The sequence below is a fragment of the Macrobrachium nipponense genome, chromosome 2 (assembly GCF_015104395.2).
Source record: "Macrobrachium nipponense isolate FS-2020 chromosome 2, ASM1510439v2, whole genome shotgun sequence".
NCBI classification, from domain to species: Eukaryota; Metazoa; Arthropoda; class Malacostraca; order Decapoda; family Palaemonidae; genus Macrobrachium; species Macrobrachium nipponense.
In genome coordinates this window covers 62,020,910-62,033,465 of record NC_087201.1, presented here as the reverse complement: position 1 = coordinate 62,033,465, position 12,556 = coordinate 62,020,910, and the positions used below count along the sequence as shown (strand labels likewise).

At 36.3% G+C, this 12,556-nt stretch overlaps 1 protein-coding gene across 8 annotated transcripts in view; it reads right to left on the bottom strand.

Moving 5' to 3' along the window:
* Positions 1 to 12,556, bottom strand: part of LOC135220642 (protein pygopus-like) — a 131,648-nt gene that overhangs the window by 13,229 nt on the left and 105,863 nt on the right. For 6 of the 8 annotated variants that reach the window (XR_010315740.1, XM_064257965.1, XM_064257962.1 and 3 more), the window contains one exon: positions 3,064 to 3,209. Coding sequence is in view for 7 of the 8 variants with exons in the window: in XM_064257965.1 (XP_064114035.1) it covers positions 3,064 to 3,209 (146 nt within the window). In the remaining variant the exon portion in view is untranslated. The remainder of the gene's footprint in view (positions 1 to 3,063; positions 3,210 to 12,556) is intronic. The other 2 variants (XM_064257963.1, XM_064257967.1) reach the window with 1 other exon arrangement.

Genomic DNA, 12,556 nt, shown 5'->3' with positions numbered 1-12,556 from the left:
AGTCGTAAAAATGTTCAGGCGACGTTTGCAACGCATGACGAGAGAGAGGACGTGAAGCGTCCTCTTCTATAAAGCTTCTCTTTAGAGGGCGCGAGTCCTTCCGAAAGTTCCAACCCCTGTGAGGGGAGGACGCTTCGGAGGACGAGAAGCAATCCTTAAGGAGGCGTGCACGCGCACGCTCAATGGCAGCCTGGGAAGCGTCAACAGAACTGCCGAAGGGACGCCAGATCGGTGGGGGTTCCCCGTAACCCTCCTTTGGCTTTCGACATGCCCACTCCCTGTTGTCCTGGGAGTCCGACAGAGGTCCAGGCCTAGAGGCATTATAGGGCCGATCTGACGCCCCCTCCACAACACTAGGGGCACTACACTTCACAACATTGATTAGAGAGCAAGCACTTTAGATTCCAAGATACGGATGGAATCCACAATAACAGAAAAGGCATTACCTCTCGCAGACATAACCTCATAGCCCGTAGGCCATACTACAGGGTTAGGCAAAACAAAGTCTACAGGCAGGTTAGCAGGTTCACTACCCTGACTTCTGTTTACTGATGCAGTCTTTGAGGAAGACCGCCTGATTCAATCACGCTCTAATTTGCGTACATACGAATCATACGTCTTCCCTTCGGAATCAGTCAAACTCTCACACTCCTTACATCGATATTTCAATTAAGAAACATGCCCTGTACACATCATGCATACCAAGTGAGGATCTACCGAAGCTTTCGGTAGCCTAACCTTACTCTTGCAGACAACACAGTCTGAAACTAGCCGAACTAGATTCAGACATCTTATGCAAAGGTCAATCAAAACCAAATTGAAATTTATGATAGCGTATGCCTAGCCACAAATCCAAGTCAATAAACCAAAAGACAATTAGGATACTTAAGCGGCAATGAAGTTTACAAAATCCTAAGACGGAGGTACTGAAAACAGTATGGGAATGGTTCCTGATACCTGCCTCCCAGCGGCAGGAATGGGTACTAACCACCTGGCCGACCACTGCGTGTGTCGTAAGTTTTGAAATTCTGTCGGACTTCGGAGAATACAGCTATATATATATCTGGCAGGTAAGCTTCATGAACAAAATGATTTTACGTATTGAGAGAGAGAGAGAGAGAGAGAGAGAGAGAGAGAGAGAGAGAGAGAGAGAGAGAGAGAGAGAGAGAGAGAGAGAGAGAGAGAGAGAGAGAGATTCTTTCTTCAGATCTCCATTACATGAAGAATGAGTAAAAATGTATTTCATTTTTACCTTTGGAAGCCACCACTGAATATCGGCAGTGACAACTTAAACACAACTCGATAAACGCTCATAGTTATGGCAGATGACATCAGCAATCAGCTGTTTCTCTATAGAAAGAGAGAGACTGTTGCCTGATTAGGTTGTAACATTGACAGATATCCATTAGCAAAAGTTGAATAATAGTTGTGTATTGAGAATAATGATCATTTTAATAAAACTGTTGTTTTACTGTGTCTAATCATATTGCATGTGTTATTACCATATTATAGTACACGTATTATGATATGAAAATAGCGATCTACCATTTGCATTCTGGTTTTGTTTACATTCTTAAAATAATCAACTGATGTTTTACCAATATCATCACTGTTTTTAGTTGCCAAATGGAACTTAATTCAGAGATATGCCTATAATATATAAGGTGAGAATGGTTTTATTACTTTTATTGTCAGTTAATATCATAATGTGAATCTATTCATGTATGTTGGTGGTTATCACACTGCAACTAGGTTTAGCCTACCAATGAACGTCAATACATATATACCTTGAATAGGCAATTTATTATAAAGATATGCCAATAATAAATAAGGTGAGAATAGTTTTATTACCTTTATTGTCAGTTAATATCATAATGTGAGTTGCTTCATGTATATTGGTGATTATCGGACCACGGCCGAGGCTTACCCTACCGATAAACAACGCATACACAACACGTTTGTCCTGCAATGCTGCGATTCATACCAGCGATATAGCATGAGAAGCGGTCCAAGAAAAAACCCATGAATGACTGATTCTGTGATTGCTGATCTGCGATTAAGAGATGCCCCACTGTACACCGATAACTTTATAATAAAATGGCATAACATCAAAAATTATCTTTACGGCAAAAATTATCAATGGCTCGCTAATAGTTCATGGCAGTAAAACAATTAATTGCATAGGTTATGGCCTAATGAAAAGGCTTAACATAATACAATTACTTATGATGGAGTGTCGTAACATACAAGAATTACTTTTAAAAAATAAAACTATGTATTGTCAGCAGCTCGCTAGCAGTTTATAGCAGTAAAGTAATTCATAAAATGTAAAAGTTATGGCCTGATGCAAGGCATAACATACAACAATTTACCTTTATAAATGAATGTTGTAAAATCTAAGAATTACTTTTAGGGCAAAACTATTATTGGCACAGCCAGCAGCCTAAATGGTAAACAAACCATAAATGCAAAATGGCATCATTTATGGGCGGCTCATTAATGACTATGAATCAATGTAAAAAAATAATAATAATAATAATAAAAAAAAAACACACAACTCATCCTGAAAGACTTTAGCTTGAAGGCTACAAAATGCATTCCGAAGGCTGATTTAAAGAATCACCAGAATCTGGTAAAATAACTGGAAAATAATGAATAAAGCTGCAGCCAGACCAGGTGTTACCACCACAGACAGCAGGAAACGAATGAGGATTGTCTGCCAAGTTGTTCCAAAATTCTGTTAAGAGGGACGGGCTGATCATCTACACAAACTAAATTTAAGCAAAATGTTGAATCTAGTTGCTGTGAAAACTACGTATAGCTAAGTACTGTAATTACTTGGTAATTTACTTATATAAAAAATATATTAACATAATACTATAATGAATACAACTTTGATGCAACATTTCAAACTAAGGTCACTACTTTGCTTACAATATTTTTAACAATAATAATAATTAGGGCTGTTCAATAGTAAGCAGAATTTTCAATATTGTTTAATCTAAATTATGTTAGCTTCCTTAATTACAAAGTAATAAACATAGAACCAAACTCTAGGCTTACCTGTGGAACCAAAAGTTACAGCCTGATTCACAAAGTATGGCCTGATCATTGTCATGAACTTCCTTATGACAGATTCCACACGGGTAGATTGGTGGTGCATTTGGATTTTGTGGATTGAAGACCATCGGCTGGTCGGGCGGGTAAACCTAAAATTATTGTTTTGCATCAGGATGTTAAAAGCGGAGAACTGGCCCCAGCAGTAAAATTCTAAAACAAAATAAATAAAGGGTTCCACTCCGCATGTTTATTGTAACTGTAATAAAAACAGAACTGTAATCATAGAAAAATCGACCTTGGAATGATTATATTTAAGACATAAGATGATCATACCGACTGTGTTTCAGATTTACAATAGCAGATGCATTAAAACCTGTAAATAACTGATAATTAATTTCCACTGAATAATAAATAAATACATAATTAAGTAGCAAGAAAACCACTAAACCAGGGCTCTCAGAGAAAGAATAAATTTGTAAAAACAATTTTCTATAATTAATAGTATAACATACGGAAATTTCAAACAATTTTTTAATCGTATAAATTACATGAAAACAATGGAACTGGTATATCACAAGTGTAAAGAGACATGATGCATTTTCTCATGTTTGTACACATCCAAATGACGAAGAGTTAGCAATTTTTTAGACATTTTTTTTTATGGTTACAAAACATTCAGTAAAACCTGTTTTATTTCAACATGCACATTAGATAGAAATCAACAAACCTTTTTAACCAAAATGGTGTCGGCAAGAAAGATGAAATGGATGTCAACATGGATAGCAGAATAGAAGTGGTTAACTCATGAGGGTATTATGAATAAACATCACAGAAGTTAACATGACACAAGAAACTTTCTGTTTCTTAAGACAAACATACTATGTGAAGCTAGGAAGGTAGAGGAGCAGGATATCTGAAAATTCAAAAAACCATTCTCTCTCAATGCAAAATATGGATGCAGTATGATGTTGAATAAAAATGAGAGAAAATGGGAAGAACCCAGTGAGATTAACTCTTTGAAAAGTATAAGCAAAATAAAAAGGGCTGAAAAAGTAAGAAACATAATCAAAGATAGCATAGCAACAAGCAAGACTATTGTTTAGAGGTGATTTGGTAATTTGAAGTGAAGAGATGATAAACAGGATGGTGGAAAAATATTCATAATTTGGTGAGTTTTGGGTAGAAGAGAAGAGGGTACCAAGAGTGTTCGTATGGGGTGGAAGGAGTTTTAACAAGGTCCATATCATCCAAAAAATGTTAGAGCAAGCAGAGGTCAAGGAGAAATTGGTATACTAGTGTGAGAGAGAGAGAGAGAGAGAGAGAGAGAGAGAGAGAGAGAGAGAGAGAGAGAGAGAGAGAGAGAGAGAGAGAGAGAGAGAGGTTCATATGACACTTTAGTAAAACCACCACGAAGAGCCCTCTCTGGTATGGTGTTTCAAGATCTACCCTGTTGCCAATCTTACATAACAACTACTTTACATGTGTGTGACAGACCTTTTGAATGTCTTTGAGACAAACCCTGAGGCTATAATTTTAAGATTGTAGGGGTTGTTTTTCATTTACAGATATTCTAATCTCCTTCCTTTTCTGCTCTGCTTAGGATTTGTCTTCAGCCCATTTCTTCTCCGCAACCCATGAACGATGCCATATTTTTCTTATTTTTTACATACACTAACCATTCTTTGCATAGACCATCTATAAATGTTTTTGTCTAGACAAAACATCATAATGAATTGGCGCTCTCTCTAAAAGAGAGAGAGAGAGAGAGAGAGAGAGAGAGAGAGAGAGAGAGAGAGAGAGAGAGAGAGAGAGAGAGAGAGAGAGAGAGAGAGTCTGTTTGTATACAACTGTTTATTTTCTCACTCTACCAACCTACTCTATGTTATGTTTTATTTCATATTTCTTTGCTTACCAATTCATTCTTTACCTATGATATTAAGAAATCCAGATATTTGTAGAAAGGGGAAATACCTCCAAACATACAGTAACTACCGAAAATGCCTCCTGGAGAAAATCTTAAGCTGCTTATCTGCAGATTTAAATGCACATGGAGCGGTTTGAAATATTGGCAACAGGACCAAAATGAGATGCCATGTTGACAGAAAATCTGATTCCATTTCTTGTTATTGCATAAAAAAAACTTTATCAATTGTGAACCTATGTAATAGACTTAGAATTCTGTGTAATGAAAAAGATATTTGATATCTGTAATAGGAGAAATGGTTTTATCTCTCTGTTGTTGTTATAGATCTGGCAAGTATGCAGATTAAACACAATAGAGAGGACCCAAACAGCTTCACCAGAGAGCTCATTTCAGTCTGGTTTGACTATAATGAGCCTTCTGTGCAGGTATATAATGCAACTGATGATGAAGTTTAACCCATAAAACTGAATCTCCATTCACAAGTTTAAAAGTAATCATGGAGGTTATTTGATAGTTTATTTAATGGAGACACCTAATTTGCTGAAAATGTTGAAGCCTGTGACAAATACTCCATTACACTTTTGGCAAAATTGGGTAAGGTCAATATTTGGTTAGGTGACCACCAGGAATTGACAAACATCCATGGGGTAGCATCCTAATCCCAAACACCATTGACTTGGGAACAGGAAAGAAACAACTACTGCAGCTGGCTCTTTTTAAGGTGTAATTGTATATGCTGGGAGAAAGACTACATACATATATACATATATATATATGAAGATGAAGATGACTTGAAAAAGTCCATCACACAACCGTAAAAAGAATGCATAGTATGTGTGTCAGTTTGACTCCTACAGGTATCAGAAAAGTTAGATGATCCAGACCTGGAGTTGGGATTGGGAGGCTGGAGATGAGTGGAGTTTAGTGGAAAATAAAGTACAGCAAAGACATTAATGACATAATTTCATAGAGGCTGCGACCAACTACAGCCAACTACCAAGTATACAATTTACTAATGAAGGGTTTATATATACATTTACATATATAATTCACTTAAAATGGGGTGGCTTTGGGAGTCGTCCCTCCAATTCTCAGTTAGCTTCTCGAGATGAGCCTGCTAGCTCTATGCTCAGCAGCAACCCATAACAATCTGCAGTACTGATCAACTGCTTAAATGAACTGACACATACATAAATCTGAGTAAATTATGAATGAAAGACAAAGAAGGAAATTATGTATGCCAAAAAAGAAACACTAGCCTTATCATCATATGTCTTGTTCAATTCATTGCTGGTATAACTGACCTATTTTTGCCAAAGTATTTTACATACAGAAATACCATACTGTAATACCATGAAGCAGAGGCCTTTCAAATTGTACATGAGGGAGGACAAAAACTACCCAGAATAGAGGGATAGAAAAGTTTATAATTTCATTTCAGAACATATCTTTTGACCATTTCATTGTAAACAAAACCATTAATCACCATTTAATACACTTGTTATTAGCCCCATGTAACAGCAATAAAAGTTCAGCACTACATGCATTTATTGCCTGCACAAGGAAACCACAGAAACTTGCCAAAGTACTTCACAACATTCAGTCAATAAAGCAAAGAAACTGCATGCACAACCAACAAGAAAATTAATATGATTAATTATTAAAATCATACTCATCCTACTTACTTCTAATATGAAGTAAACAAGACAATCGAAAACATTGCAAAATGTTGTTTAACAGATACAAACATATTACTGGAGCTTATTGCAAATCTATACTGTTGGATAAATATATAAAATAACTACTGTACTCCATAATTGTTAAAAGTAGAACATTTGTTAGATGTATGAGACCCCAATCCCCAAAGAGTGTCTCTTTCACCTGCTACCCATTCATCTACTGCCTCTACCTGTCATACAGAGATGTATGACAGCTACAGGGAATGAAATGAAGTCAGCTCAAGTATAGTATAATAAAGTCCTTTCCACTGCATTTCAAATGAAAGAAAATATCTAGCGATAGGGTGCATTAAAAAATAATAATAATAATAATAATAATAATAATAATAATAATAATAATAATAATAAATTTTATTTTCAGCTCAAGGCCATATGCATGGAATATACAAAGAATAGACAATAACATACACAATCTAGATACATAAAATAACAGCTAGCAAAATGTAAATCGTCGAATGTCAGAATTTGAAAGTTTCTGCGGGAACACCATCACAGCCTGGTAATTTATTATTACGCAGGTTGTTTACAGAATCGCTAATGTTACCTGGCATTATATGATCTACGAAATGAAACTGAATGTTATCAGTAAGGAGGTTATCTACATTCCTTTGGGAGTCTTGATCATTTATGCACTTCAGGATATTTGCTGAAGTGACTGCCCCACATACTTGTGATAGCCTCGTCACCAACTGCTTCTCCTACTCTCTGTGATAACTGGTTAGTTTTGGGATCTAAAGATTGGATATCTTTCCAAAGATGAGGGTAATTGCTGCTAGATTGAACTGCGCTCTCACCTGTCTCATTAGTAATGCACAGTGTCCTTCCCTCGGACTACCATTTTGCCTCCACAGTAAAAACATTTTTCGTGAATATGCATATGTACAGATCTTTAACCAAGTCATTCCACCCAGGTATATTACAAGAGTTACCTTGAAGTAATCTAAAGGTAGCCCCGCCGGAGGCAAGCATAGCAGAAATTATGTTCAAATAGAATTATTTCAGATCTCCTGTGGTGGTTATTTCTACCATTTGTGTTAGTACAAAGTAAGGCATCTGCTAGTTGAACTACTGACCGCAACCTGGTTTCCGTGGTCACCCTAAAATATCTGGTTTTCTGTTGGTTTTCAAAATCCTAGTTTACAGCTGGTGGGCGATCAGTTACGGGGTTCACTGTAGGGAGGGATGGGCTACTGAATGACATCTGTAAAGGGTTGTGATCATAGCCCGTTGCAAGATCATAGCGAATATTGTAGGTGATAACAGAATCATGAAGTTGTGAAGATGTGATGCAATGGTCCAGCAAGGAGGTTATAATTGTGTCCATTCTATTTTGCACATAGGAATAGGAAGAAGGAGGGAGGAGCATTACATGGCTAATTTGGTGAGCATGATTTATACAGAAGCGAGTAAGTTTATTATAAAATTGTTTTGTGGGGTGAGAATTAAGGTCCCTGATTATACATATATGATCAGCAAGAGAATCATGAATAATACTGTGAAACTCACCTAGGATCATGCAGTACTGATCAAAATTATTGTTATTTTCCCAGGGTATATAGACATTAATTATTATGACCTTAGAGTCCCCTACTGTCACTTGAAGCCCGAACAATCTGTCACTCCTGAAGGTCATCACATTTACCATGTTGTCTAACAATTTGTGCCGCAGGAAACAAAGGCCTTGTTTTGGGCGACTGGTTACGATTTGACATGTAACTTGCATCGATGAAGTCGAGAAATCTTCATTATTGAATTTGAATCGCAGATAACAAGGTCATGCGGCTAGAGGAGTGTTTCTTGCAATGCTAATGATGACTTTGAAGTTTTTGCAGACCATGTTTAGGAGAGGAATCTTTCACTTGAGGCCAAAAATATTCCAAGAGATTATATCTAATGTATCCATGGCTACTCACGAAGAGGGGGAGATAAAAGTGCCGATCATTTGGGGGAATGGGGGGTTAGCCGGGGGGAGCGGGCAGTCACTTGCCATGGGAGGTTGGCTGGAACTTGCGGTGGAAGTGACCCTGCTTGGGGTGTCAGCAAGCTTCCCTGGGGGGTTGGTCCTGGATTAGGGTATATCTTGTGACTTTTATATTAGGACAGAAATTCTTGCCATTAAGAACATCGAGGTGTTGAAATAGGCAGGTAATCCTGTAAATCACTTTAAGTTTAATTTTGCATGAGTGTTCGTGGGAGATGAGAGGGTCAGAGCCTGTGAGAAACTTTACTCTCTCCACTATGGTGTCTAGCATCGCCTAAATATCACTGGAAACTGAAGCTGCTGCAATCATCTAGTAAAATCAAATGTTTGCCATGATTGAAAATTGAGTGAAATATCCTTCTTTAATCAAACTTTCTATGGTACCACTGTCTCCAACTTGACTGAATGCTGATAATACCAAGCTCATGCAAACCTCAAGTTCTTATGGGTCAACAGTAAATACTGACCATCAAAGATTTGACTGAAATGCTTGTAAATGAGTTAAGAATTAAGGAATTCGAAGTTGTCATATACTATTCTGCCCTACAGGCAAATTCCTTACATATATTAAAAGTAATGACAGAAGATTCAACACGTTTCTCAGAGAAGATAGCCATAGACCAGAGATGGAAGAGATCAGATCTCCGGTATACCTTGCCTCACCGAAGATTTCAAAGAAGTGCTCTATTCATCTAAAAACTTTAAAAAAGTAAGAGATGAGAAAAGTTCTAAAACACTTTTGCAATAGTAAATCTATAAGTTGATAGTTGCAAGCACTAGACTACTCTCCTTTCTTTGGGATAGGTGACATGACCTTTTTTATTTAATCATTAAAACCTTATACTTGGTATATACTATTAATAGGCTGCTTTTAAGACACTGAAATTGCAGCATCTTAACACAAAATTATGCACTAAGACCCCTCCTTAATGTTAGACTTTTGTATCTTTCTTGAAACTGATATCAAGCTCATAGACCTTAGAACCTTTCTTGAACACATGAAATATTTTGCAGTTTCCAATCCTTCACTGATTTTCTTTGCTTTGTAGATGTTTCATAAACAGTGATAAATTTCCTTCCTGCCATTTCTTCTCTCATTCTCAGTTCTTGGTACTGTGTATTACTGGGTTACCAAGATTTCGTAGTGTCTTCCTCACTTTACTAATCAGAAAAATATTAATTTAATAAATTAGCCACACTCACTGCAATACTAATAATACTGCTACCTTTGTCTGCTAAAGGCCCCCATAGTATCTCCTAAATGGTATTATACAGTTCACATATACGTAGAAGATCCTCCAATTCCCACATTTCCTGAACCCAGTATGGCAGCACTTTAACATTTGGCTCCCTTACTTGCCCTATGGCAAACTATAAACACTTTATCTGTGTCTGTTAGCTGAGCAGCAGCTAATTTCTCCCCAGTTTTTAAGTTTAAGTTCTTTCTTTCATGTATTTGAGTTTGCAGTGTTTTCAGTCTTAGTGATTATCTTTTCTTTCCAAGTACACTGAAAAATACTTGTGACCTTTGTGCTTTTTCAGGGATTCATCCTGGTTGTGTTTCACAGGCTGATAGCTATCTTCATCTGTAACAAGTATTTTTGTTGAGTGTATGTATACATTCATTTTGTTTTCAGCAACTGATTACACCCACTTCCGCAGCAGAAAATAAGATGCATCTATACTGGTAATTCTGTAATTACCCGGCATTCTCAGGTGTCTTCTACACTTTGCTCTGAAGCTAGTTTATTCTGGCTGTAACTTGCTCAACCTTGTTTGCAAGCTGTAATTTTGAATTCTATGCTAACCTTCATTGGGCTCAGTTAGGGTCAGGATTTAAAGGCCCTTAGTTTTAAGGATTTGGGGTTAGGTAAGTAGAATATTTCTTATTCTTGGCTAGATCTTTTTTTCCCTGCAGTTAGATGATTTTTTCACATCTTGACTAGAATTTTTTTCCTGCATTTACATGATTTTATCACGTTTTATAAGCATGTTGGTTAGATAATTAACTTCTCTGCCTGCTGTCTACTAATAACTTTTGTTTTTACAGTATACATCTTTATGGTGTTGATAGGTATGACCTTCAAGTGTATCTTACACAGTGCTGTACTAATATATATATATATATATATATATATATATATATATATATATTATATATATATATATATATATATATAATATAATATATATATATTTATAGTAATAGCTTACATTTCAGGTTTTCCTTAGTATAAATGTCCATGCTGATTTTGTATTAGCCATGATTAGCTATTTGTCCATCCAATATTTTCCTGTGCTGCTATTGTCTGCTGGACTGATTTTCTTGTTTTCCCAACAGCAGGGACACCAAAACATTTGCAAGTGGTGCTGTCAAGCAGGATCGCTTACAGTATTTCTGGGTATAATTCTTCAATGCCTAGTTGTGCTAGACCTCTCTTCTCAACGAGGCTGAAAATCTGTTTCTGTGAAAGGGCACCTCATCCAATGACATCCCTGTTGTAATGTCAATTATTCACTTGCCTGGTTCTCCTTATGGTTATGTCTGCCAGCACCACTCTTGTAATTGTTCCTTTAAAGACTGCTCCAGAAAAATTGATTTCTGTTTTTCAGTTCCAGGATTTCATCTTTTCTATGATTCCTTCCTTCCTGAAGGCTGAATAATAGAAGGATGATGCCCATATGGAGAATGATAGCTAACCTACCCTATATGATCCTACTTTTGTAATGACACAGGCAGATGTCTGCACCAAAATTCAGCAGCTTTATCCATTTCTTGAGCTGGTCCTTTCCTTGTAAGAACATACTTTCTGGGGACTCTGATGGCCCTCCTAATGTTAAGGCTTCAGTTCATGATGTTGTGGCCTACTACTTTTCCACATATTCCTCCTTCAACTTTGTCAACATCCTGCCGAGTGACATTCCATCACGGCATACTCTCACAGCCATTTGTTGGATAAGTTAATTGTTCATGCCCCTCTGTTTTCTTTTTTAAATAATGGAATTCCATATGCATCTCTATAGTATGAATAATTCATATATGCATTATTCTTCTTCATTAGCCTCCACTGAAATGTCAATGCATCAGAGACCCACAGGTCATTTCTATCAGGTCATTCATCAATAATTTTTGGGGAAAGGGAAGGGGACTTGTGGGATTAGTGTATAATTGTAACATCTATAAGCTCTTTTCAATATTTTTCACACACACAAACACACATATATAGGCAGTCCCCGGCTATTGGTGGCCTCGGATATAGGTGATCTGGTTATCGGCACCAAAATCCAGTTTTCAGTGCCAATAACCACTGAAAATTGCTGATTTTTGGTTATCAGAACCTCTGTTAGGTATGCATCAGCACCAATACTTGATTATCAGTGCCAATAAGTAGAAATTGGTGCCTTTAGGAAAAAAAAATCAGTATTTTTGTCGCTAGACAAACATAATAAAACCAAATTGCCGATAACCAAGCCTACTGGTAACCATGGACTATCTATCTATCTATCTATCTATCTATCTATCTATCTATATATATCCATATCCATATATATATATATATATATATATATATATATATATATATATATATTATATATATATATATATATATATATATATATATATATATATAATATATATATATATATATATATATATTATATATATATATATATATATATATACATTATAAAATATATATATGTCAGATGAAAGAGGTCTATAATTAATAATATATTTAATATGCAATTGTGATGTGCTGTGACTTTTATAGAATGTGCAGATTCATTGCTTTTCACTTCCCATAGAGACAGAGTCCGAAGCGACGACCTGAGAAAGCTGATAAATCATTT